The sequence below is a fragment of the Bicyclus anynana genome, chromosome 16, assembly GCF_947172395.1.
Source record: "Bicyclus anynana chromosome 16, ilBicAnyn1.1, whole genome shotgun sequence".
In the NCBI taxonomy this organism is placed as follows: Eukaryota; Metazoa; Arthropoda; class Insecta; order Lepidoptera; family Nymphalidae; genus Bicyclus; species Bicyclus anynana.
Genome location: NC_069098.1, coordinates 4734203 through 4761990, shown reverse-complemented (window position 1 = coordinate 4761990; position 27788 = coordinate 4734203). Strand labels below are relative to the sequence as shown.

At 33.4% G+C, this 27788-nt stretch overlaps 5 protein-coding genes across 6 annotated transcripts in view; 2 read left to right on the top strand and 3 right to left on the bottom strand.

Moving 5' to 3' along the window:
• LOC112046681 (uncharacterized) overlaps positions 1-2162 on the bottom strand; it is a 55115-nt gene extending 52953 nt beyond the window's left edge. Inside the window, exon 1 of the mRNA XM_024083401.2 lies at positions 1878-2162. The gene's annotated coding sequence lies outside the window, so the exon portion shown is untranslated. The remainder of the gene's footprint in view (positions 1-1877) is intronic.
• A 1450-nt stretch (positions 2163-3612) lies between these two features.
• On the bottom strand, positions 3613-7803 carry LOC112046685 (heme transporter hrg1-A). Its single transcript, XM_024083406.2, has 3 exons — positions 7527-7803; positions 6480-6653; positions 3613-5084 (listed from the first exon to the last, which is right to left on the bottom strand). Exons 1-3 carry the CDS (start codon positions 7648-7650, stop codon positions 4927-4929), a joined length of 456 nt encoding a protein of 151 aa, XP_023939174.2. The 5' UTR covers positions 7651-7803; the 3' UTR covers positions 3613-4926.
• Positions 7804-8719: 916 nt separating this feature from the next.
• Positions 8720-13884, top strand: LOC112046686 (uncharacterized). The gene is made up of 6 exons (XM_024083407.2): positions 8720-9005; positions 10418-10576; positions 11367-11526; positions 12111-12170; positions 12785-12998; positions 13799-13884. Exons 1-6 carry the CDS (start codon positions 8802-8804, stop codon positions 13848-13850), a joined length of 849 nt encoding a protein of 282 aa, XP_023939175.2. The 5' UTR covers positions 8720-8801; the 3' UTR covers positions 13851-13884.
• Positions 13885-14022: 138 nt separating this feature from the next.
• LOC112046678 (zinc finger protein OZF) lies at positions 14023-20515 on the bottom strand. Of its 2 annotated transcripts, none has more exons than XM_024083398.2 (4): positions 20223-20515; positions 19197-19624; positions 17268-17758; positions 14023-16857 (listed from the first exon to the last, which is right to left on the bottom strand). In XM_024083398.2, the coding sequence occupies exons 1-4, from the start codon at positions 20391-20393 to the stop codon at positions 16622-16624; spliced, it is 1326 nt and encodes a 441-aa protein (XP_023939166.2). In that variant the 5' UTR covers positions 20394-20515; the 3' UTR covers positions 14023-16621. The 2 variants fall into 2 exon arrangements, with proteins under 2 accessions (XP_023939166.2, XP_023939167.2); XM_024083399.2 differs by having other exon boundaries at positions 19200-19624.
• Positions 20516-20920: 405 nt separating this feature from the next.
• LOC112046680 (V-type proton ATPase subunit D) lies at positions 20921-26234 on the top strand. Its single transcript, XM_024083400.2, has 6 exons — positions 20921-21079; positions 21177-21294; positions 22208-22355; positions 22810-23025; positions 23937-24067; positions 24685-26234. The coding sequence occupies exons 1-6, from the start codon at positions 21039-21041 to the stop codon at positions 24769-24771; spliced, it is 741 nt and encodes a 246-aa protein (XP_023939168.1). The 5' UTR covers positions 20921-21038; the 3' UTR covers positions 24772-26234.
• Positions 26235-27788: the final 1554 nt, after the last annotated feature.

The following is a 27788-nucleotide window of genomic DNA, read 5'->3' as shown; positions in this document are numbered from 1 at the left end:
CCCTACCCTACCCATACACTATCCCTACACTACCCATACACTATACACTATCCCTACCCTACCCCTAACCCTATCCTACCCCTACCCTACCCCTAATTTTCTTTGCTATAAACCTCACGGAGCCCGAGACCTTTCCAACGAATGCAAAACCGTGGAAATCGGTTTGTGCGTTCTTGAGTTATAGCGTCAGGAAGGAAAACCCGACTTATTTTTATATAGTAGACAAGTTAGCCCTTGACTACAATCTCACCTGATGGTAAGTGATGATGCAGTCTTAAGATGGAAGCGGGCTAACTTGTTAGGAGGATGAAAATCCACACCCCTTTCGGTTTCTACACGGCATCGTACCGGAACGCTAAATCGCTTGGCGGTACGTCTTTGCCGGCAGGGTGGTAACTAGCCACGGCCGAAGCCTCTCACCAGCCAGACCTGGACAATATAAGAAAATCTCAATCTGCCCAGCCGGGGATCGAACCCAGGACCTCCGTCTTGTATATCCACCGCGCATACCACTGCGCCACGGAGGCCGTCATTTTTCTTTTTTTTATTCTTTACAAGTTAGCTCTTGACTACAATCTCACCTGATGGTAAGTGATGATGCAATCTAAGATGGAAGCGGGTTAACTTGTTATGAGGAGGATGTAAAGCCACACCCCTTTCGGCTTACACGATATCGTACCAGAACGCTAAATCGCTTGGCGTTGCGTCTTTGCCGATAGATTTACCGAACCAATTAATCGGCCCAGCCGGGGATTGAACCCAGGACTTCCATCTTGTAAATCCATCGCGCTTGCCACTGCGCCACGGAGGCCGTCAAAAACAGGTAACGGAGGAAAACTAATAGAAAGTATAAATAGCTTACAATGCGAAATTATTTAACGGAGCCAGAGGGTGTCAGGCCTCCCTCATTATAGGAAATGGAGCTGGGTCAGGTTATGGAGTACTTCAGCAGTGGGATGGGGCTCCATAAACCCTCTAGTGTAAGGAGGGAGGCCATACCTAGTAGTGAAGGGTTAAAATATGCTGCTAATAATGATTATTAAAAAAAGTCCTACTTCCTACTAATATTATAAACGCAAAAATTTTGTATGGATGTTTGGATGTTTGTTATTCTATAACGCCGCTACTAATGAAGCGATTTAGCTGCAATTTGGAATGGAAATAGATTTTACTCTGGATTAACACATAGGTTACTTTTTATCCCGAATAAAACCATGGTTTCCCGAGATTTGCGAAAACTGATGATTTTGATGATATGAATATTTGTTACTCTTTCACGCCTCAACTACTGAACCGAATTAGCTGAAATTTGGTATAAGATATATTATAGCCTGGATTAACACATATGACTACTTTTTATCCCCGAAAAATCCATGGTTTCCGAGGGATTTGTGAAAAACTAAATTCCACGCGGACGAAGTCGCGGGCCTCCGCTAGTACATTATATAAAATTGAAGCGTCTGTCTATCATTTAAAAATAATCGTTTTCTGGGTCTTACAGTTTTTTACGCAATATTAAAACATTTAAACAATCAAGCTTTTTCAATATTTTCCGGCTGTCTGTTGGTCCGGGCTAATCTCTGAAACGGCAGAACCGATTTTAATAAAACTGTCACTGTTAGATAGTAAAGGCTACCTAAGATATTTCGTCCCCTATAAGGTCCGTTACATTGACTGAATAATTCAACGAGAGAAGTGAAAAATCAAAACGCTTTTTAAACTTTATTTTCCACATTTAAATAGTTTGTTCAAATATATCCTAAAAACTATAATATACGATATACTATATAACTAAAAACAATAATTAAGTACTCTGATTTTTTAATACTCCATATTTTTTTATTTTATAAAAATTAAAAAAAAATTAAATAACTTACCGTTGGCTATAAAACAATCCACATCGACAAAATTGCATAGATAATAAATTCACAACTTATTTTTTTTATTCTGTCCAAGGAGTATAGGAAACGCCACTCAAGTCCTAAACATGTTTCCCCGCGTATTTTAAATTTGGAATGCGGCACAACGTCCGGCACGACGCGCGCTAGTCTTTCTACTGGTATGCTTCAACCACGCTCGGTGCAAGGTTGCGTTGCTAACAATTTTAACGGGATGCGTCCACGCAAGGTTAGGTGTAATACTAATAGGTGGTTTGATAACGAAGATTTTCCACACCTACAGGGTGTGGATTTTTTTTATGAATATATAAGATTTCTTTTATACTTTTGGAAAAAACTTTATGTTTGATAAATAATTGCCTAGAACCTGCATAACTAGGAATACGTGACGTAAATAAAATAAAATTGAACTGAATCCTATACTTAATACGTACTTAGGTAAATATTTTATTATTAATCCAATATATCCCTCAATACATTAGAAATGCGATTAATAAGTTCGGTTGTTTGTTACTCGTTCACAACTAAATCGATGGAAAGTTACATTATCAGCGAATAACATAGGCTATATTTTAACCCCACTAAAAGAGAACTAGGCGGGTGAAAACGCGTCCGCTATTAGTTTATAAATAAAACAACCATATTAAAAAACGGATTTATTTATTACACATTAAAAATTATAAATAGATAAAATCTTCATGCTTAACAATAGTTTTTACATAAAAAATATTTCAGTTTGCGACAACCACTAACTAACTACTTAGGTAAGGAATTTAAAAACGCCTTTAATGTACCCTGGTCTTTAGTTTAAATTATTACTAATTAAAATTTATATTACAATATATAAAAATCAATACAATTTTAATACCGAAATGTTCATTTTATTTCAACTCAATTTCATAATGTACTGCTACTATTGAGTTAAATAAATTAAAATTAAAATAAATATAAAGCTTCAATTTAGAAATAATACTCAATAACTACTTCTGAATAGGTTACAGACCTTCATCTACCCTGAAATGTAAAAAAAAAAAATACCTACACACCTAATTTTCAGTCTAACTTTTTTTTTGCAAAAAATATCCATAAAAAGTTTATCACAAAATGTTTTCAATAAAATAAATAACATTTCACATAAAACTATTAATTGTTAGCAAAATGTTATTACTAGACCTAATTAATTTTATTATTTTTCAAGATGCATTTTTCAAATTCATTGTGATTTTTATTAAATAAATATTTGATACAAACATGCCTCTAAAAGCATGTTAAAGTTCAAATTTAACTTTTATATTTATTTTTTTGCCTTGCATCAAAGCTTCAAATCAATCTGTCACATTTTTACAAAAGACCATTATTTAAGTTGTTAATTAAATTCATAAAATTATAAAATATATTTTTGTTGTCTATATATTGTCTAACAAATCAATTTTTCGCTTTCAATTACGGAATAATAATTTACGTATCAAAAATCAACCTTAAGTTTACAACCTACAAAATAATAAAAAAAAAATATATGTATAATCATTTTAGTAAACATCCATTAAGGAAAGGAGAATACCTACGCATAATAATTATTGTAAAACCAATTAAATACAGAACATAACACACACACTTTTATAACATTACATAGTATTATATTATATAGTTTATGTAATAGATAAAGAAAAATGAAAAAAATAGAAAAGATACTCAAAGATAAAGGGATTTTCTCCAACTCTTAAAGGCGGACAGGTTTTGAAAACAGTAACAGAAATATTCAAATAGCAATAAGATCATTATGGCGCCAATATTAGTGTTTGCAATAACCGATTAATAAAGTTTTTTGGTACCTAAATATGTATAAAAGTGTGTGTGTATGTTACACCTTTACTCCGAAATTACAAAAACGATTTGGTTGAAATTTAGAACAAAGATAAAATATTTCCTGGATTAATATGGGCCCGAAATTAGTGAATAACTAAATTTCACAAGGACGATGTTCGCTACTTTATTATATAAAGAAGTCACTCTCAAAAGACAGTAGCGTAGCTAGGCGTGGGCAAAGCGAACCTTTACCGACCGCCTCGCATCAAAAGGGGAGGTTTTGAAACCTTCAAAAAATATAATCAAACAAAACTATAGTATTAAAAATTTGTGACTGTGTAATTTTTATCACTGAGCGAGGCGAGCCTTCATCATATATTAACTCTACTAATAGGGGCCTTGTGAGGTATTTATAGAAGTAAACTCTCACGTTTCTTAAACAAAACTATAAATAAAGTCTTACAAAATCGGTAACTTTGATATTTTAGTTAAAACTAGCCTCCTAACAGACCAGACTTGAGCAAAAAAAAAATCGTAAATTAGCTCCAGCTGGCAATGAAACACCTCACAATCGAAACCACAGTACCAACTGCGTCACAAGCTTCGCCTACGTCTTATTCCAGGCTACGCCACTGTCAATAGGTTCTATGTATAATATTATATGTAAGTATATGTCATCGTAAAATTGTAAATACCTACCGTTAGTTTGTAATCTATCTCGCGAGATTTTAAACTGTCGATAAATTGTGAAGTCCATACTCCTAAGTACTGGAACTTGAGAGTCTCAGAAACCAATGTTTAGGTTAAATTAGATATTTTTTTATTAGTGAACGTACAAATAAAAAAAAAAGAAAATCCTTACAATATATACCAAATAATAACACGTTAAATTGTAAGCAGTATGTTGCTGTTCACAATCTACCAACATTTTACAATCTCGCGAGATAGATTATAAACTAACGGTATTTACAATTTTACTTACCCATATATTAATAAACACGAATTATAAGCATCAATTCAAAGTCCATTTTGTTTTGGCGTAAATCGATACTTATAGGAGATCGACCATTTAGAGCGTAGCATCTTACAAAAAAAATGACGAATATCCTTTATTTATAATAATAATAAATTATCTGGGCCCTGCATGTATGAAAAATGGTTGATCACCTTTTATTCCAAGTTTATTAATATGGTTTATAGGGAATATAAAAATACCTATATCTTATGTTTCCTCAATGTTAGGGTTTTCAGTGAACAGCTGGTGATCATTGTAGGTGCGCAGGTATTTCTTGGTGAATATATACAGCAAGAGACCCCATTTCAGCATCATAAATGACCATATCATTCGGATAATTATGCTACTCTGTATTGGTGTAATATCTGGTGAACAAAAAAAATTATTATAAGTATTATCCATATTAAATGTATACTAAAATTATTATTTGAGAGCCGTGATAGCCCAGTGGATATGACCTCTGCCTCCGATTCCGGAGGGTGTGGGTTCAAATCCGGCCCGGGGCATGCACCTTTAACTTTTCAGTTGTGTGCATTTTAAGAAATTAAATATCACGTGTCTCAATCGGTGAAGGAAAACATCGTGAGGAAACTTGCATACCAGAGAATTATCTTAATTCTATGCGTGTGTGAAGTTTGCCAATCCGCATTGGCCCAGCGTGGTGGACTATTGGCCTAACCCCCTCTCATACTGAAAGGAGACTCGAGCTCAGCAGTGAGTCGAATATGGGTTTATGACGACGACTAATATTATAAATGCAAAAGTAAGTCTGTTTGTCTGTCTGTTACCTTTAAACCGCTAAACGGCTGCACAATCAAGATCAATTTTGGTATTATGGTAAATGGGACCTTTGAGCAAAACATAGCATAAATCATTTTTAATACTAATTATTATAGGTACCTACTACCTATATTATTTTCAAACATACATAATCAAAAGAATGTTTTTGTTCACTGTAATACATAAGTGATACATTACTATAGGTACTTTTACTGTATGATTCATAATTTGAAACTCAAAAGATAATATATCATACACCAATTAAAATATATACATTTATCTATGTTGTTTTAGTTGATATCAGTTTTTGACTGATTACAGTATAACAATGATAGTAAAAGTGCACTCTTTGTTTAAAAACACTGATAAGCAAAGCAAAAATCATTAGATATGTTAAAAAAGCAAGTTACTAAAGATTATTTTCAATAAGATACTTTTGCATTAAAATATGTTGATATAATTTACTAGCAGACCTGGGAAAGCTTTGTTTTGACTTACCCCATTGGTGTTGTGAGAGTGAGGACCACAGTATAAAAATCAATAAATATACCTTACAAATATTATGAACTAAAAATGGTGGTTAGTTAGTACACCATAGAAGTGGGTGCGAAAGGATTACCAGCAAAATCTTCCAATAATTTGCTTAAAGACTGTGGCCTCAATAGCCCTGCAGTAGGATCTTATTAAATTTAGAAATTGGCTAGGCAGGAAGACCAAAAAGAGGAGAAGGGGAGTGTTATACAATTTTAAAGGATATCCTTAGACCCATTGGTTACAAGCCCAGGGCTCTGCTCTGAGTTTTTCTCTCAGTCATAAAATGACCATACTAGCACAATGAATTCATGGAATGCTAAGATATTAACCTCACCCTGTGAATATATTAGCTTTATAACAGTTAAAGAATTTTGAAAATTTGTTCAGTACAACCACACAAACCTTTACCTTTTTATAATAATAGTATAGATAGTAATTTGACTTACCAGCTTTGTAATATATTTCCAAAAATAAATAGAATAATGTCAGGGCTGTGCCAGCAACAAAGCCGACCATGCCAAAGTCTCCGAGGTACTGAAGGGCCTTTCTAGAAAAGTTCACATGCAGCGACTCTTTCAAGTAGTGGCAGTGAAGCATAAGAGTTAATCCGGCGTGTATACCTTAAAAACAAAATAGAATTTGGTCAGACAATAAAAGTTAAATCTTAGTCAACAACAATAACAACAAGAGACACATCTGCACATAATTATAAATCAACAACAAGACACACATCTGTGTTTCCTACAAATCACCATCTTCTTAAGTCAAGCCGCACAGGGATTGCATTTTTTGCAAGTTCATGACTGAATAGGACATTTTCAATTACAATTGCCTTTTTATCTTGTCTCATTTTACAAAGACAAACAGTTGGCATTACCTAGAAACAGTTCAACAATCTTGTATGCCAGTCCGAAGTTACATTATCTATTCAAAACCTGTCAGAAATGCAATCTCTAAGCAGGACTTTAGTGACTGGTATAGATTCAAACATAGCAGGGTGCTATGTTTGAATCTATCTATACCTTGCTTAGATATCAACACCACCCATGTTGGTATCTAAGCAAGGTATAGAATAATATATAAGTAAAAGTAAGTATAATTTTCATCAAGTTATGGGTCAGATAATATGTATCTATGAATAAGTTATGGCTCAGATAATATGGATGACAAGTTTTGAGGCACAGCTTGTCGGGTTTAGTTACACTAGAGGTTTACATGTATAAGTATTGTTCACAAAATATATGGTGCACCGTGCAATCATAGATAAGCTGTGTGATCTACTTAATTGTAAATAAAAGGAAGTGACTTTTTTAGGGTCTCAAACGTACATACGTACAATAACGGAACCCTTTTGCTTGTATGTGATCTGTCTGTCTATCTTCATGTTCATTTCATTTCTAGTAGTATGTTTACAAATAGATAGGTAATGTATTTGACGTCATAAGATTAAAACTAAATAGATACAGTGTTGTTGTTAAAGTCAAACAACTTACCGGACAATAACGCCCACATACCAGCTTCGATATTTGCGTAAACAATGCAAAAACATATAAATGCCGAGACACCCAATGTTGCACCGAGTGCACTTAGTGCTATGTGTATTTTTGTACGCAACATGTTCCCCAGCTTCCTCTAACGTCTTTAATATATATATTAATGCAGCAATTCAATCAAGGAAGTAAAGAAATGTATTTTTTAAAACTCTATTTTTTCAATTTAAATGAAAACACTAACAGAAACTTCGGGCGAATATCATCACAAAAACATTGTTCACTTTGATTTGACATTTGACAATTGACAGACATAATTAGAGTATGACATGACTTGTCAGTTGACAGAACACGCACAGAGAGTAAAAACTCTTTGGCTTGCAGTTGTCATTCTTTTTGTCGTTTTCATTTGTTGTCTGTGGTAGTTGTAGTGTGTATCCACAGATTAATAGATGGTGGTTCTGTGCAGTGTGCAGGCTTGGTGCAGGCATAGAGTACATTGAATATAGGGTGCAGGTTCTGTGGTTGTCATAGAGTAGATCATAATTGACTTGATTTTCCCAAATATCTCAGTGAAGTCACCCAATTGATACCACAGATCACTATATTGATACATAGATATATTTTTATTTTGGTTTTCATTTTACTTTAAAGATAAAATTTAGTTTTAGAAGCAAAATGAATTTATGTAGATTACGTTTTAGGTGCTGATGTTTACTTAGTTATTGATTAAGTGCATAAGATTTTTTATTTGATAATAAAGACATTTCAACTTGAAACTGTTATTATTTCTATTGTTTAATTTATTATATACAATTACATGTTACTAAAATATTGTGCTATTATATTGTTTTTAATATTTTTACAGTTCAGCTTTTGGGGACGGAGTGGTTTTAAAATAAATATTTTTTAAAATCTGTTTAAATTAATTAATTAATCGACAGAGTTTATATATATCTGTTTAAATTAATTAATTAATCGAAATGGTTTTTAAAAATATTTATTTTAAAGCTATTCCGTCTACAAAAGCTGAACTGTGAAAATTTAAAAACTATATATTAGCTTTGAATTTCCCGCGTTGGCAAATTGTTTCAATGGGGGCATTCCACAGATGGCGGTAATTTTAGTGCCACTTTTTTTGTATGAGGTTGGTATTCTTCTCCTGAGTAAATATGTTCCTTGGAGTAGATGGTTGTCAAAGAGTATAATTGTTGATATTGATTTTACACAATTTTAATTTCTCTATTAAAATTGTAATTATTGTATGTAACAATAACTATGGATATTAACCGCGAGCGTGATGTTAGAGCTAATCATGCTCAAATGAAGTTACTGCTGGATTTGTTAAGCGCTGATGGAATGTCGCAAAATGGAAAAGTGGTTTACACACATATCACCAAAATAAAGTTTTGGAAATATATAGCTGCCCAGCTGAATCGTGTCGATTCTGGTGCCACTAAGAGTTATCACAAGTGGAGTAAAGTGAGGAAACCCCTTTTTTTGTAGTTTGAAGTTGTATATTCACAAAGCTTCTGATCCAAAAGATAGAGTAGCACCCAATGCACCAATTGGACGTCACAAGTCTTCATCGTACATCACTAACAGCCGAATTTAATGGCCTGGCCCCTTTATAGAAGTGGGGAAGTGTGGCTTAAACATTAAACCCACCACATTGCTCCAATGCCGGTTGGCAGGCAGGTCAAAATGTTTTATTTAATGATAATTACTATCTTATGGTATGGGCCCATTTAAGTATTGCGTAAGCAGATTTGTAACAATTATGCCAGCAAAAACAAGCCAAGCTCTTACCCCCTCATGCATAAAAATAAACATTTTTCATATTTTATTTTCTTATACATTTTGTTTTTAAATATAGACAATGTGTGGGTTGCCATGTGTAAAAAATGTATGGGCCTTAGCGCCATCAACATCCCATCTCTGGGCTGAAAATATCTTGGACCAAAGAAAGGTCATGAATATTGAACATATATTAATTTATTTATTTTGCTATTATCCGCAATAAGCCAACAAACTTATGTGATAACGTCACCCAGGTCCGACAATATACTCACTACATATGTTTTACCCCGAAACCGGAGCATCCCCAGAAGATGTTGACTTTATAACGTGCAATTTCAAAGATTATCCAATATACAAAGGAAAGGTCAATATTTCATAACCTAACCCAGTACTAGAAACCAGGATCTTGTGCTCCAAAGCCACAGCCTAACCACTGGACCAACTGAGCAATTATTAGCTACAAGTAATTTTCTATACTCGTAAATGCCATGAACACAATAGGGATGATGACAGTTTTTTAAATTGTATATAAATTAAAAGTATACTAATAGTAAAGCAATTTTGTAAAAGGAACAGGGTATCTGCGATCATTACTTTCGAAGCTACAGGGATTTAAAGAGTCAGATTTGCGGCGCTGCCGCGGATCCCTGAAAAACGCCCCATACAAAATGGCTTGAAATAATGACGTCATAGGCAATGTAGTGATCGTTAGATTTGTATGCGCGTCCAAACAAAATTACTAATATCTTTGTTATTTGTGCGTTTATGCTTATAGTTCATATATAAAAAATGTCACATTTAATGTAAGGAAGCTAAAACTGTATGAATTTTCATCTAATTACGATAAAATATTTTTAATAGATTTTGAAATTTTATAATCTCATTTATTTTGCAAATATCCAGACAATCTTTGCTTTTTATGTATAAATTAGTTAACATTGACCCTATTTACCCGAATGTATCATAAAAATCAATATATTCAAACCTAGTCATCATCCCCATTATGTTGCAAAGAAACTAGCTAAACTATAAAGTTAGTGAATAAAATTAATATTAATTTTACAAGTTTATTAATAAATCTCATACTTTTACAGGTGTGGGCGGACTGGAAAAGCAAAACTAAAAAAAAAGCTTATTTAATTTCAAGAAACAAATTGGGTAGCAAAGCAAGTTTAACAAAACTTGAGTTCCGATTGTTAAAATTGATCAAATACCCAGTTGATGAATTATTGAATAACTGTAGTGAGGAACAGGTATTTATAAATATTTTAGAATAGAATATCACATAATATATCAATTATAGGTTTATCCTTTTGCCATTGAGACCCTTGGGCCATGGAATTTTCTAAAAAATTCTCTGAATCACTTCAACAAAGCTCATTTCCTCAACTGATAACAGAAGGGTTGGTTCATTCCACGCCATGTGCCATGTGGTCATGGTTTGTATAGTTATTACAATAAGTTGGCTTAAGTTTCTTATTGTATTCTATCTCAATAAAAAAATCATATAACTATACATATTATAAAACAGCCCTGTGCCACATCTATATGTCTGTCTGTTCATAATGAACTCAAAAAGTTAAAGTAAACTTAACCATTATTTTAGAGTTATATAAAATGTATTTATTTTATTACTTTACATACTTATTATACTATGTGTGTATATATGTAATACACAAATGATAGATACACCACCTAATTATCTATAACTAACAAAAAGTAGACACAAGTTTTATCCTAATTTATATATAAATAACTTATAAATTTATAAGTGTACAAGTATTTAATGTAATCTTCAGCTCCATACATTTTTTTTAAAGGACAATTTTTTCAAATTGGGTCATATTTATAAAAGAAAAATTATTATGTATTGCATTCAAAAAAAATTTTAAAAATTCGAAAAAAAAATATAACTTGGTCATCCTAAGAATTTTTGGAAAAGTATTCAAATTAGTTATAGATAATTAGGTGGTGTATTGGCGTATTATCCATTAGGACACCCTGTATAATATTACACTTAACAAAAGTTACTCATTATTTCAGACCTACGAGTATGTAAAAACTAAAAACTTAAAAGAAGAGATAGATTCAACTGAAAATAGCATAGGGGATAACAGCACAGATGGTTTTAATGAGGAAAACAGTGAATGCATAACACTTGAAGTTCAACCTCAAATTCCCAGTCACAGTTATAATGTATTTGGTTTGTATTATATATATTTTTTGTTTGAAGATTAAGACCAGTCGTGTGAACAAGGTTTTAACTAGGGTATCATTATCAGCTGATGGATGTCCACTGCTAGACATAGACTTCCAAACATAACAGTCTCGAGCCTCCAGTAACCAGAGGCTCCCTGCAATCTGCTTGTCCTCAGTCCACCTAGAGGGAGGTCCATCATTGCATTTTCAGGTGCAGGGTTGTCATTCCAGCTTCTTGGGACCCTAATATCCATCGACTCTTACAACTATGTGGCCTGCTCATTGCCACTTTAACTTCGCAACCGGCTGAGTTATGTCATGTAGTGCTTTTAGCGTTTTACCAAAAATTTTGAAAAAATGTGGAAACATTTTTTTTTCAAATTGGTACATATTATTTGCCCCATATATCCTGAGGGTATTTTTGTTAGACATTTGCTGCAACTCTAATTAACAACAAAAATACCTACCTGCTTGTTATTTAAAGTATGTTTAAACAAATAAGACAATTATAAGGGATTAAAATCTAAAAAGTTGTTCTAGAGAAGGAGATAATGAATTATGAAACTCACAGGTTTATAAATATTTCAGGTGATGATAAAAGTGTGTCAGATATTGGACAGCATATTAAAGAAATGAAAGAAATGAAAGGTAATACTGACTTTTATTATTCACTGTTTTTTAGTGAATTAATTATAAAATACAGTGAGCCGTTAAATTAGGCTGATAATAATCATCATCGATGTCATCATCGTTGTCATCATCATCATCATCGTCATCAACATCGAATCATCATCATCATAATCATCATCGTCATCAACATCAAATCAGCTTTATCAAATCATCATCACCATCATCATCATCCATCATCAATCAATATCATCAACACCAACCTAATATTTTTTAATGTTTTTTTTATTTCTTTTTTCAAGTTAGCCCTTAACTACAATCTCAACTGATGGTAAGTGAAGATGCAATCTAAGATGAATTCGGGCTAACTTGTTAGGAGGAGGATGAAAATCCACATCCCTTGCTGTTTCTACACGACATCGTACCGGAATGCTAAATCGGAACGGTACATCTTTATCGGTAGGGTGGTAACTAGCCACGGCCGAAGCCGAAGCAGACATAGACCAATAAAGAAAACCTCAATCGGCTCAGCTGGAGATCGAACCCAGAACCGTCTTTTAAATCCACCGCGCATACCACTACCACGCCACGGAAGTCATCAAAAATGTAATCATCAACAGAAATATACTCCACAGATATAGAGACAGATAAAGCCAAAGTCCATCTGGCTCTGGAAAAGGAGAAAATACATCAAAAGAATGAAGAATTGAGACTAAAAGCTATAGAACTGAAATTAAAAGCTGATGAACTGAAACTGCAAGAGAACGAATGTAATCGAGTGAACCATTTGACTGAACTGGAAGAGCAGAAGCTCAAGTGTATGACAGATATTGCTGCATCCCTGAAAGAGTAAGTGCAAATCTTTTTAATTTATATGCAACTGTAGGAAACATGGGCGTAACAAGGTACCGGCAGGGGAAGCAGCTTAACCCCCCCCCCCCCCCCCTCCCCTGCCGGTTCGCTCGCTACTGCTGAATAGGCAATCAATTTCAGAGTTCCGCAAAGCGTGTTCGATAATGTTCAATCCTCCCTTTGTGGGGCATTTGATTGTCCAAGCAACGTGTTGTCAGGGCGCCAAAATCTCACTCAATAATCTCTTTATTTTTGTATCATCAGTCAAGGGAAAGCTTCTTAATCCTACTAATATTATAAACGCGAAAGTTTGTATGGTTGTATGTTTGTTACTTTTTACTAAAGCGATTTAGCTGAAATTTGGAATGAAAATAGATTTTACTCTGGAGTAACACAAAGGTTACTTTTTATCCCGAAAAAATCCATGGATTCCTGAAATCTGCAAAAACCTGATGATTTTGATGGTACGAATGTTTTCTACTCTTTCACGCCCCGGCTACTGAACTGAATCATCTGAAATTTGAAGTAGAGATAGAAGTCTGGATTAACATAGGCTACTTTCTATTCCGGAAAAATCCATGGTTCCTGAGGGATTTGTGTAAAACTAAATTCCACGCGGAAGAAGTCGCGGGCGTCTGCTAGTTTTAAATAATTTCTCAATTTTCATTTTGATTTTGTTTTTACAACCTTACTAAAAGACCCCAAAAGGCCCGAAGACAATATACATAGAGCAACTGTAGTTGGTACTTAACTAAATTAAGTAGCAAAAAACTAAATTAAGTATCTTTTTTTTTCAGATTAGTAGAATTTACAAGAAACGGCGGCACAAGATTTCACAATGTCATGTAAAATGAAATACAGTATAATTTTTTTTTATAAACAAGTGTTTTATTCATCTTCCTTTAAAAACCTACCTCATACATTAGAATTAGATAAAATGAATAACAATATATTAAAAAATATCTGTTGATTACTTGGCAGTAATTTATTGCATTTTTAACATACTATATCTTTTTAATTGTTTAAACAAAAATTAGGAAACACTCCTTTTTTCAAATAAAAATAAATTATATAACGAATAGCTTCACATTAGTATATAAAATTTAACAATCTCCTGTCAATCCAAAAATATTTAAATCAACCAGATCAAAAATTATACTTAATATTATAATATTTTTATTAAACAAATATTGTTTTAATGCACCATGGAAGATCAGATGAAAATAATAAAAATCAATATTTTGACAGCTATATTTATAACAGTTTTTCTTTAAAAACATGTGTTTATTTGCCTCCTTTCCTCGCCACTCGAGTGTGTGGCAGCCAAAGATTTTATACTATTAGATAATATGTTGCGTGTCTACAAAATCACCACAAAATGTGTTCCGAACTTAGGTACTCCACTGAGCGCACACATGAATAATTTCGTGTTTATTTATGTTTATATAGCTTTTACACTTCCTGAACATTTTCGTTTAATTTTGTTTAAATTATTTTCGTTGTTTAAACTATTAAATGAAATTAAGACAATTAGCTACTTTTATTCGCCTCAGTTTCGACGCGCTAGTGACATATCTAATAGTATAAAATCTTTGGTTTTGACAGAAGTTTTCGCCATGTAAAGGAGACCAACCACTGTGTATGGACGTTCAGAAATTTAGTATTCTTCGTCATTTCTATAACGAAAAATCCTTTATTTCATAATATATCATAAACACCAAAAATAATGATCTTATTATCTAATATATATGAAAGAAAGTCGGGTTTGTTACAACACTTCGAGATCTGCTGGATCGATTTGGGTCAAAATTGGTGAAGAGGTAGCTGAGAATCAGGAAAATGTCCTTTTCCTGGTTCTCAGCATACTTAGGGTAGGAGTAGGGTTGAGTAGGAGTATGGTAGGAGTAAAGTAGAGGTAGGGTGGGAGAAGAATAGGATAGGGGTAGGGAATGAGTCAAAGCGAAGTTTGATCGGATCTGCTAGTTAATAAATATATAATAAGATCATTATTTGGACATTTAACGGTTCATTTTCATGTAAAAAATCGGTCAGTCTCCTATCCTTCACTTTTTGCCTCCATTTCAAACTTTACTCTAATGACAAGAAAATATGTTTCTAAAAGATCACTTTTGTGTTACTTGATATTATCTACCTACTTATTATTACTATACTTTAGATTAGGCTTTTAACTAGTTTCAAGTGATTATGATCCAAGTTTACTCAATACTGCATCAAGTTTGTATATCCTTTGTAGGTCTTCTGAGAATTCATTAATTAAAAAATAAATATTGCAACTTTATTTCTACTAACTATCCCATGCGGATATTTAGATAACGGGATTATACATCGATCTCCTGTTAAAAAGTGGATGCACAGTCAGCGACCAAAAAACTTCCCCACTCAATGAGTGCCAAATACAACTTCTTGGCACTCAATTCGAGTAGTCGCATTTGCAAATTCAACCTTAAACTCAATACTTAAGGTTGAATTTGGGATTATACTGAATATTGGCCTATATTTAAAGGCCTTTAGATATAATTTTCTTTATCAATAATTCTAAAACTGCCAAAATTAAATTGGCCAGTTTTTAAGTGACATTTTCTACATGATTGTGCGTCCTTTTATTATAAGAGGTCAATAGCAATAGCAAATAACAACACTCATCCATACCAACTGCCAAAATTACCTAAGTAATGTAATATAATGAGCTCCATATATGAATCCCAATCTATATCCGCAAGGGTAGTAAGTAGTTATGGCTAATTTACACGAGTGGCACGGTGACAACTGCCAACTGCTGCCGTCGCTACCTATCAACGGCAGTCACCAATATAGCGACGTTTGCTGTTGTAGCGTGTCGTTTCCATCATTTTGTCGGTAGATTGCAAATAGTTCAAGAGAGCACACGAGTGGACTTACAAAATAAGCTCGAAATGAGTAACGAAATCTATGTTGAACTGCTATTTGTTGAATTTAAAAAAAAAAATGTAAGTTCGACAAAAGAAGCATCGACGTTAGAAAATAATTTAAAAGTAGGTATTTGCTCGTTTCATTGTAAAAATGGATAGAGATAAGACACGTCAATATTTACTATAGTGTTTTTTAGATAGCATGGGTACGGTGACAGTCGCCTGTATGACGTTCATAATACGTACCTACTAATAATGTGAATCGCGGCAAACTTCCAAGAGTGAAATGAACTGTCATCCGCACCTTCATAAATGAAATGAACTTGAACAAAAAATAATGTTTTACATTGTTGTCTATTAAATCAATAACAATGTTTCTTTTTTGAAATCCATTGCAACTAGTGACATGACGGTAGCCGTCTATCCGTAGGCGACGGCAGCCGTTGCATCTGCCGTTGGCAACGTGCCGCTCGTATGTATTTACTGTACTAAAAATTAATTTACTACGTTTTTGTCCAAGTCTACGGCATTAAATCAATAACAATTTTTCTTTTCCGAAATCCATTTTGCAACTAGCTGTATAAAGAGAGCTGACTACAACTGCCGCTGACATGTCGACGGTAGCCGTCGATCCGTCGGCGACGGCAGCCGTTGCCTACGCCGTTGGCAAAGTGCCGCTCGTGTAAACGAGCCCTTACATTAATAACATACCTAGGCTTTGAGTAGCCTCAAGTAATTTGGTCTAAGTTTACTCAATGTGAGTGCATCTAATTCAGATACCCTGTGTATTCTGAGATGGCTCTTCATATTACATCGTTGTGCGTACCCTCGCCCACATATGGGACATTTGAAGGGAGTTTCCCCCGTGTGTAGACGCATGTGCTCTTTCAGGTAATCCTCGTGGTAGAAGCTGCTCGCGCATATGGTGCACACTGCTGGCCTTTGACCTGAGTAAAGGTAAATGAGTGAGTTTGTTGTGCGCTCTTCTCGGACCAAGGCGCGTTTGGAACCCTCGCAACTTTAATTTTAAGTTTTCGACTATTAAAACCACCATTAAATTAAATTATGACATAACTTGACATTTCAAGTGCTTGTAGAAGAATTTTTTCAAATCAATCTGGTAATTTCAGAGCCTCAATTCAAATAAACTAATCTAGTCAGATCAAATCTAGTCTGTTCATAATATTATTATAAATTAAGAAGTTATTTATTTATTATCAATTTCAGATAATACTGCAAAATTTAGCAAAAAGTTAAATCATGAGAGGTAGGATGCAAAGTTTATGACGCAAGACGTTAAGCTGCACAATACAAGATTTTAGGTATCACCGGTAACGTACGGAAAAAATATAAATACCTGTGTGAACTGATCTCTCATGCACAACAACCGATTTAGAACACTTGTAAGTCTTTGAACATATTTTACACTTAAACTGTTTCTTCGGACGGAGATGTTTCTCGTGCACAGATCTGTTATGACTGCGAAGCTCTGCTTTGAAGGCAAACCCTCTGCCGCAGGCTGCACAGATGAAATCCTTCTGTTCTGTGTGTGCTCTTTTTATGTGCTTTCGCAAATGATTCTCAGAAGATATAATCTTTGCACAATGTGGACATTTAATGGCTTTTTTAAAGTGAATTTTCTTTTTGTGATTGTTCAATTTATCCTGACTCTTGAAAACCTCTCCACATAAGTCACAAAGCTTCGGTGGATCGGGTTGGGAAGATTTTTTAATTTTGGGCACCTCAATTTTAATTCGTTTTTTCTTTACGGGCTCACATTTTATTTTTATTTCTGTTAGTAGTTTTAGTTTTTCTTTCGCCTTTTTTAATGCGTTCGATGATTTAAAACTGAAACAATTGATAACAATTATTAAGACTACAGTTAAAACGTTAACTGTAATTAGGAAGTAGGTTTTAATGACAACCTTAATTAACTTAATTTATTATTGTACCAATGCATAGAGTTTTTGCTCATTTGGAGGGGAAATTTAAGAAATAATCACAAATAAATATATATTTTACATAGTTGTTAATTTCTTTCTTCTATTTGCTATATTATAATAAAAGTAGGTATTCTATATAAATTGCAATTGATTAAGCAAATTCATCACACATGCGAGACGTTTATATGGAATGGAATTCTTATATGGAAGGTATCTAAAGCAGACCTCTTATTTTTTAAGATTATAAATTGGTTAGAAAACCTTCAGAAAATTAAGAAATTTGTACAAAATATAATTCACTGATAATTTATATGTATATTAAACCTCAATGAGCCAGATTCAAAATGGGGTCTTAGGTTCAATTGTTGCCCAGCAGACTATTGTGATACCCACTCCTCACAATCTTTATAATTAGAATAGAGGGAATGAATATTCAACATAGTTAAAGATAATGGAAATTTTTAAAAAAATTTAATTTGCAACTATACTACAGCCTTTCTTGATGAGTACTGTTTACCAACAAACAAATTTAAAATGAGGGTATAAATCACTAGTCATTTCACACCTAATAATAAAATTATAATTAAGTTGTTCTTAAATTAATGAAAATAAATTTGATTAATAAGCTTAGAACAATTAGATATGGTTAATATATTTTATATAACATTTTATAAACATATACATAATTTAAAATAAATAAATTATGATATGACATACGTTTTCTACCTTCATTTCTAATTTCTTTGTTGGTAAACAATACTCATCAAGAAAGGCTGAATCATCAAGAAAGGAAATGAGAATTCTTGAAATTGCTCCCATATAGGTTGAAAGTTATAAATGAAGACTATATCATTAAAATATAAAATGTAATGGGGTTAAAAAGGGATACACTATACTAGCATGTTGAAACGGAGGCGAAAAAGGTGGCTAATTGTCGTAATTTTATTTAGTTGCATAGTAAACGACGAAAGTTATTTAAACAAATAATACCTAAATATTATCTACAATGTCCAGTTGTGTTCAGGTAGTGTAAAAAATATATATACATAATAACACAAAATTGTATATGTTTTGGTGGAATAGCTATTCCATTTGGGTCATGACTTGCTGTGTAGGCACGTAACATATCTAATAGTATAAAATTATGAATATTATTTAAACAGGTACATACCACAATAAAACTATGAGATTTTTAACGTCAATATTTCGACCCAGTTGCATGGATCGTGGTCACGATTCATCGTGGTATGTACCCATATAATATTCGTAATGAACAACCTAATAAGTTTAAAATCATTAGTAAAAAATTGTTATCATAAAACTAGAAATTTAAACAATATTACCACCATTGGTCCCCATTCCATGTGAACTGGCCCTCTAGTATCGAGGAGGCTACTTTATTAGTCTGCTCTTTTGTGTTAGTAGATCGAGTAATCCTTTTTTTCTTTACAGCTTTTGGTTCATTTTCTACTTTCAACTGCATTTTCAGCTTCAAAGGTGCAAGAAACTCCTTGTCATCATCACTAAATCCATCATCATCGCTCACAGAATCCACAATTGGATGGATTTCATGTTTAATATGATCAATTTCAATCTCTTGTTCGGACAGTCCATTTTCTATTGGCACTTCTGTTTCTTGTTTAACTATATCTATACCACTTTGCAATATTTTACATGTGTCTTTGTATTTGTTAATAAAGTTGTATGCACTATCTAAGATGTCTTTACATATTTTACATATTAAACGAGGGTATCCCTCAACATCTTCTATCTGTAAAAGTAAATATAGGGTGATTATTATTTACTAGCAAAACAGTTGGGTTTCACCCACACGGTTTTTAATTTTGACTAGGCAGGGAGAGCTACCGGATAAAGGGAGTGTTAGTTAACTGTCAAGAATGTCTTTAAACCTACACTCATCAATCACAAGTCCGGTAATATGCTAGGAGTTTTTCTCTCTGCCACATGATGGACCCCATGGACATCTGCATGGCAAATCCATGGAATGCTAACGACGTTCATAATAAGTACTATTATCGGGAATCGCGGCAAACTTTCAAGAGTGAAATGAACCGTCACCTGCACCATTATATATGAAAAAAACTGTAGATGGTTTACTTTAATATTTTAGTGGTAGAAGAACTTTGTGGAAGAACATATCTAGGAAAGAACAACCGTTATGCTTATTTCTGCAGCCAAACAGTATTGCTGTGTGCAGTCAACTGACACTTTACTTAAAGTTGAAAAGGCAAAGTGCTCCGCATTGTACGTGTTCCTAGCATGTCGCTCGAAGTCTTGCTCTGTTTTAAGCAATGGTTTTCCACTTGCCATTTTCTGTTTTAATTACTTACTAGAAAAAATATACAAACCTTTTCCTTTAAACATAATGAAAGTTTTTCTAAAATATTGTTATCTTCATCATCTATTTCGAAAATTGGAATTTTTGCCCCATTTCCAAGGCATATTCTACACAAACTTAATCTATTGTTTTCATCGTGTAAATTGTAGTTGTTGAATAAAAGTTTACGTGTTTTAGACATCACGTCTCATTTGTATTATCGAAATTGTTTTAGTTCTTCAAGATAATATTTTTCATGTTATTTTAATTCTGAATTTTGATTTATGACTTTACTATAACAAATCAAAACCACAATAAATTTGACAACAAAAGTCAAAACAAGTAACCACAGACATTTCTTGGTAAGTATAAACTTCAAGTAGTCAAGTTCAAAATGAGTTCAAAGTTGAATACAAATGAATTTTTATTTTTTACACAGCACAGACTTTACTTACTCTATGGACATGACAGACATAGACTAACCAACGAGCAACCAACCACCAATGACCTCCTAACTCCGCGCCACGAAAGAAGTCCCACGGCTTAAAAAATAGAATATAGACATCCGATTTCACATTGTTGGATTATTATATTTCTTAGCAAAACCATTGCACCTTATTACACCAATTAAATTATGTACGTAGTTATAAAAATAGAAAATAATTATCACCCTCATCCCACACATTTTGTCATTTCGGATTCTCGTACCATATTAAAATCTCTACAAGATCACAAGACCAACCATAGACACACTTTTATCAATAATTTGTCTTCTGTCATCAGCTGATAGAGAAGGGAGTAAAAATCCTGGATTTGGGATAAAACGCTAGTATTTTCCTAAATTAATATGTCTGGGAAAGATAAATTAGCGATCTTCCCTTCTCGGGGGTAAGTAATATCTTTAGCAATCGATATACACTTGCAATGTGTAAATTAAGCTTGAGTAGTGATGGTTTAAAATAACATTTTTAATTTTCGTTTTTAGTGCTCAAATGTTAATAAAAGGCCGTCTGGCTGGAGCAGTTAAAGGACATGGATTACTGAAAAAGAAGGCAGATGCCTTACAAGTCAGATTCCGTATGATTTTGAGCAAAATTATCGAGGTAAAGTTTTGTTCCTACTGACGATTTGTGCGTAGTATGAGTAATTTATCGATGTTCCAGTTATTTGCAATTACTGAATTATTATAGTACGAGTCAACGACCACAGATACAGTTTCTAGATTTGATCCGTAGTCCTATTTAAAAGCTTACAACTTTTATTTGTCACTGTAGATTGTGATGAGTTTCCAGTTAGCTGGTTCGTAACGAAAATAAACAACATTTTTAATGTACTTATTTAAATATATATTAAAAGCAGTCACCCTATGGTTACACCAGCATAGATCCCCTGCCTGTGAAAATATGGAAATAAAATATATTGTATGTTCATCTGGGATATTGTAGAATTCTAGTGGTGAAAGAATTTTTTTAATTGGTCCAGTAGTTACAGCCCATTCAGACGGCCTGCTAAGCTTCTGGATGGCGTAATTCCAGCGGGGACCTACACTGAAGGACCCACATACAACAGCCAATCACATAGCCAAGTGCAGAAACGGCCCAGTAGGAAGAAGAGCCTATTCAAACACAATCAATTAATTCCTCTTTATAATATTAGTATCTTTATAAAAGCAAAAGGTCAGCATGAAACTGCTTGACATAGAGTTGAAATTTGGCAGGGAGGTACCTAATTTATGGTACCAGACATCCCCTAAAAACTGTTGAATGTAAATCTTCTTGTTAATTTTGGTGGGATATATTAAGAAATAGAAATAACTTTAATTTATTACTCACAAAAGGGCTCACAGTCCTCAGCCATGAAGGAACAACTAGAGAGAGAGACATCTAGTAATCTAGAAAGAATTTTTTTATGTTCGTTTTCACTTAATAAGAAGAAGGAAGTTTTCACTTATTCAATAAGAAGAAAATGGTATAAAGATAAAAAAGAAATTATGCGCAATGTTTTTATTTTTTCTAGACAAAAACTCTTATGGGCGAGGTGATGAAAGAGGCTGCGTTCTCATTAGCCGAGGCCAAGTTCACAACCGGTGATTTCAACCAAGTGGTTCTTCAGAATGTAACCAAGGCACAGATTAAAATTCGCTCCAAGAAAGACAATGTTGCTGGTATGTTATTAAATCATTGTAGTATTTGTTTAAAGAAGTGTAAATTAAGCTTTGGAATATCCTGGATTTTTTCTCCCTCTCGGATGACTCCCTTAATTTCACTCACACTGATGCAATCTGATAGAAATCAGGCTATACCATTGTGGATCGGGGAACCAAATATCACCAGTGTCCGAGGCTTGAAGTAAAAATTCTGAGTTTTAAGGGATCCCTTTCAAGGAACACTCACCTTAACCTTGTTTTGCCCGCCCAAACAATGCAATTTTTTGCCAAGAAACAAACAATGCAATTTTTACGATAACTGACAATTCAAACTCCTCGATAGTGTGAACCTATGCCCAGAATATCCTATTTTATATAAGAGTAAGCTTGTCAGAAAAGAATACTAAGCTATTCATCTCCCATTTGTCTCAATAAAGATAAAGAAATTTGACTTCAACTCTGTCACTTACAGGTGTAACACTACCAATATTTGAGTCATACCAAGATGGGTCAGACACATATGAGCTAGCCGGTCTAGCCAGAGGAGGACAACAGCTGTCCAAGCTGAAGAAGAACTTCCAGAGTGCAGTGAAGCTGCTGGTGGAGTTGGCGTCGCTGCAGACCTCATTTGTGACCCTGGACGAGGTCATCAAGATCACCAACCGTCGTGTCAACGCCATTGAGCATGGTAAGTTTCAATGTCGCTAACAATCACATAAAGATATTTTTTTTAAGAGATATGGACAAAATTCAACCAATGATGGCTCTTTCATTGCGTTGCGTTGTTGAAATTTTGTTTATATTTCTCTTCACTGGTTGTATATTAGCACAACAGATTAATAAAGGAGACAACCACTTTACATACATAGCTGGTTCCAGATTTGATGAATTTGTGTTATTTATTAAAAACTAGCTGACGCCGCTCGATTTCATCCGCGTGGTTCCCGTTCCTGAAGGAATACAGGGATAATATATAGCCTATACCCATCCTCGATTAATGGGCTATCTAACACTGAAAGAATTATTCAAATTGGGTTAGCAGATCCAGAGATTAGCGTGTTCAGAGCTCAGAAATGGGATGAGCGTGGTTTTGTGGAGCATGAAGAGCTCTATCAAATATCTTCAATTTGTCTAACACTAGATATATATTTTTAAAAATGAAAATATATAAAAATGCTACCAACTTATTTCCCAAACCTGTGATGTGCACAACGTTTAATGACTAGGGTAAGCATTATCTACAAATTGTACAAATGGAAAATTCCTTCTCTTAAACAGGCTTCTAATGAATACTCAGAGTGGGCAGTGCATTTTTGCATCTTTAGAGTTCACGCTGTTGCTCCAACCAAATGATATTTAGGGTCACATACGCAAAGGGTAAAACAGGACATAATTACTAAGACTGCTGTCTGTCTGTCCATCTGTTACCAGGCAAAGTTACCTGTTATTACAAAGCTATATCAACAAATAATAAAAAGTAAAATAAATTAAAATATAAGGGCTCAGCGCAACAGACATAACTTTTTTGTAGACAGAGCCGTTCGTGCGTGAGTCCGACTCACGCTTGGCCGGTTTTATTAAATTTTTTCCTGTAAACAGTGATCATCCCTCGCCTGGAGCGCACGCTGGCGTACATCATCTCCGAGCTGGATGAGCTGGAGCGCGAGGAGTTCTACCGGCTGAAGAAGATCCAGGACAAGAAGAAGATCATCAAGGAGAAGGCTGAAGCGGTGAGTGTTTTTTTTTCATTTCTTTGCAAAACTGCCAACAATTGGGAATCCAACTACATTAAATAATATATTGATAATTATGACACATTGGGAAAATTAAATCAATCCTTTCTGCATCAAAAATCAAAAATTTATTAAAATTTCATCATGTGTGATGTAATTTTTAAAGTGAGAGTCATCAATCTTCTATTACAAAAAGTGGATGCACAATCAGCGACCAAAAAACGTCACCACTCAATGAGTACCAAACACAACTTCTTGGCACTCAATTCAAGTAGTTGCATTTGCAAATTCAACCTTAAACTCAATCAAATTAAGGTTAAATTTGCTAGGAATTTGGGATTTTACTAAATATTGGATGGACTGTATTTAAAGGCCATTAGGTATAATTTTCTTTACCAATAATTATAAAACTGTCAAAGCAAAATTGGCCAGTTTTTAAGTGAAATTTTGTACATGATTGTGTGGCCTTTTATATTATAAGAGGTCAATGGTGAGAGTACATTTTAGGTCAGTGTATTTATAACTTCCCAAATACGGGGGTTATTGTTTATTTCACAAAAACTAAATAAGGCTTCTATCCCACTAGTGGTTCATTAGACCAATTTTCTTTGCAGAGAAAAGCTCTTATGCTCCAAGCCGGCAAAGACGTGCGCGATATCGCCAACTTACTCGACGAGGGTGACGAAGACTTGCTCTTCTAAGCACGCGCCATTGAAACTTCCGTATAACCTGTTAGTAGTGAGCAGTCAAATTGGAGCCAATGTTTGATCCACTTTAAAAAACTCAAATTCAAGATGAAGCCAATGTTTGGTCCAACATTGTCTTTGTATGTTTATGCAATTGCAAATAATAGAAATGCGACAATGTGCGTAAATTATATGATTTCATATTCTTTATTTATTATTTACTGCGATTAAGCACAAATATTGGATTGGTATGTATGTTGATATAAAATTAATTTTTCATTTTAGATTTATTTTAACATTATTATGTAAATGATATTTCTGTATTTTTCGGAATATGTATATTTTTTTTTGGAACTTGCTATATGATATATCGTTATAAGATTGTCATATCTGTCGTATGTTTTTTTTATATTTAAACAACATAGTTGTGCAATAATTATGTGTGGATATTTTTAATGGGCTTGCTTTTTGACTGCGTAATAAAAATGATATTACAGTGTTCATAGCTGTGTACATAATTACAAGTTCAATGTTATTCGCTTGAAATTATAACTTATTTTTTGCGTTTTGGTTTAAAATCAATTATATTATAGGTTTTATTTACAGTAGATGTCTAATGTCCTATATTGTAAGCATTCCAGCTGTTTTCTTTTAAGTGAAATATAATTAATTCGCTTTTTCTTTAATAAACTAAAATAAGATAAAATGTTACTAAGTTCAAACAAAATAATAAAGATTGTTATTTGATAACAAATAAAATTAAAATACCCGCATTTTTATTTTTGAACATTGACATCAAATATTATGATACATACTGTCATAGAATGTATTAGAAATTATAAAAATTGTTTTCCTATGTCCATTACTATGAAATCTCACTTTGCAATTGTTTTAAATTTACAAGTTTAGCTTTGGTCTAAGCATTTACGACAAGGTATATAAAATGGACAGTGGTTTTACTTTGTTGGAAAGAAATAAATAAAAAAACGTTTATTTTGAAAATTGTACCACACATAACAATACGTTACTTACGTTCACTTGGCGTAATGTCACCATCTTTCTGTGGGTTGTCGAAGTATCAAAAATGATTTTAGATGGCGTTTGTCGCTCGTGGATTTTAGCGAGTTGACTGTGAGATTTCATAGTTGGGATTGTGTAACGTTGACTCAAAAATATATTTTATTTATTTACGAGCGAATTTTTATATGTATATGAATAATATTATAGTAATTATGTAATTTGCAACAAAATAAATATAGAATTTGGCGTGTTTGTGCATTGAATATGTAGGTCAAATAGACGGAATTTCGTGTTTATGGTTTTTAGGCTTGTTCATAATGTCGCCAAGTATAAAAATAAAGCAAATGAAGTATTTAACTGTATTCTTTTTGAATTGTTGTTCGATATAGATTTTAAGTAAACATGTAAATACAAGTTGATGAAATGATGTAATAAATGAAATATTATTATTGATGAAATGTTATTTTATTTCAACCACCATCGACTACACTGTCCTATGTCATCATTATTATCCAGCAGGGTTATTATGTATATCTGTGTGTGTACCATTCATATAATCAGTCACACATTGACCTCTTATAATAAGAACTGGCCAATTTTTCTTTGATAGTTTTAGAATTTATGGCAAAGAAAATTATACCTAAAGGCCTTTAAATATAGTTCAATATTCAATAAAATCCTAAATTCAGAGCAAATTTAACCTTAATATTGAGTTTAAGGTTGAATTTGCAAAGTTTTGTTTGGCACTCATTGAGTGGGGACGTTTTATAGACCCTGATTGTGCATCTACTTTTTAATAGGAGATCGATGGTCACTAGCTAGATCGTTTTTCATAGAATTTTCATTTTCGCAAATGTCTAATATTGATTTTTCAACGAAATTACATAATTATCGCCGTTTGACGTAAAGTTACTTTAGTATATTAGTGGAAGTAGAAATTATTAACGTTATTCTAACAAAAAACTAGAATTTACGTAATCTTAATCGTACGTTTGTTGAAATAGTCATGTTAGATGATTGTTAAAACAAAACATTACCCCCACTTGAGGTAAAATGGCGAAGTCAACGTCATTTCGTAGAAATAACTACGTTAGATCATCACAAAAATGAAAATACGACGAAGATCGATGTAGTGGCTCATTGTTTGAAAGGTACATTGAGATACATAATAAGGTAGCAGGTCAGCGGCCTTATTATGTATCTCAGTGTACCATTCAAACAATGAGAAGATGTACTACTACCGTACGACAGATGGCGCTCCTGACATTGTTGGTGTTGTCGTTATTCGTCACTAGATGGCGTCTACAGTCTGCTATGCCATTACAAAATTGAGAAAGAGTTTTGTATTACATACTGGACGTGGACGAGCAGAAGCTTCGCGGTTTCATTTTACCCGTGTAACTACCGTTCTCGTAAAAATATGGGGATAAAATATTGCCTAACCATGAAACTCACAAATAACGTGGATTTCTAGTGGTAAAAGAATTTTCAAAATCGGTTCAGTAGATTCAGAGATTTACCCTACAATACCACAACACAAACTAACTCTTAATAATATTAGTATATACAACGATAAGAATAGTTATTGGATATATATTTATTGGATTATTTTTAAATGTAACTAAACAGCGTGAAAGGGTAACAAACAAACTCACATTCGTTTTTTTACATTTTTAAATTTTGGTTATTTTTAGTATTGTTCTTCGTTTCCTAAAATCACGTACGTAAGTTTTGCGCGACTGGGATCATAATCATCATCATCATTATCAACCCATATTCGGCTCACTGCTGAGCTCGAGTCTCCTCTGAAAATAAGATGAGTTAGGCCAATAGTTCACAACGCTGGCTCAATGCGAATTGGCAGACTTCACACACGCAGAGAATTAAGAAAATTCTCTGGTAGTTATTTCATATAGTTAGCAGGTTTCCTCACGATGTTTTGCCTTCACTGTTTTAGACAAGAGATATTTAATTTCTTAAAATGCACACAACTGAAAAGTTGGAAGTGCATG

Excerpts from the sequence above, each read along its gene's own strand:
- LOC112046686 (XM_024083407.2), top strand. The coding sequence starts at position 8,802 with ATGGATATTAACCGCGAGCGTGATGTTAGAGCTAATCATGCTCAAATG. Across the intron at positions 11,527-12,110 it reads TCACAGTTATAATGTATTTG|GTGATGATAAAAGTGTGTCA; the intron begins GTTTGTATTATA and ends TAAATATTTCAG. Across the intron at positions 12,171-12,784 it reads AGAAATGAAAGAAATGAAAG|ATATAGAGACAGATAAAGCC; the intron begins GTAATACTGACT and ends TATACTCCACAG.
- LOC112046678 (XM_024083398.2), bottom strand. The coding sequence starts at position 20,393 with ATGTCTAAAACACGTAAACTTTTATTCAACAACTACAATTTACACGAT. Across the intron at positions 19,625-20,222 it reads CATTATGTTTAAAGGAAAAG|ATAGAAGATGTTGAGGGATA; the intron begins GTTTGTATATTT and ends TTACTTTTACAG. Across the intron at positions 17,759-19,196 it reads TGGAATGGGGACCAATGGTG|TTTTAAATCATCGAACGCAT; the intron begins GTAATATTGTTT and ends CAATTGTTTCAG.
- LOC112046685 (XM_024083406.2), bottom strand. The coding sequence starts at position 7,650 with ATGTTGCGTACAAAAATACACATAGCACTAAGTGCACTCGGTGCAACA. Across the intron at positions 6,654-7,526 it reads TATGTGGGCGTTATTGTCCG|GTATACACGCCGGATTAACT; the intron begins GTAAGTTGTTTG and ends TTTGTTTTTAAG. Across the intron at positions 5,085-6,479 it reads GGAAATATATTACAAAGCTG|ATATTACACCAATACAGAGT; the intron begins GTAAGTCAAATT and ends TTTGTTCACCAG.
- LOC112046680 (XM_024083400.2), top strand. The coding sequence starts at position 21,039 with ATGTCTGGGAAAGATAAATTAGCGATCTTCCCTTCTCGGGG. Across the intron at positions 21,080-21,176 it reads GCGATCTTCCCTTCTCGGGG|TGCTCAAATGTTAATAAAAG; the intron begins GTAAGTAATATC and ends TTTCGTTTTTAG. Across the intron at positions 24,068-24,684 it reads TCAAGGAGAAGGCTGAAGCG|AGAAAAGCTCTTATGCTCCA; the intron begins GTGAGTGTTTTT and ends TTTTCTTTGCAG.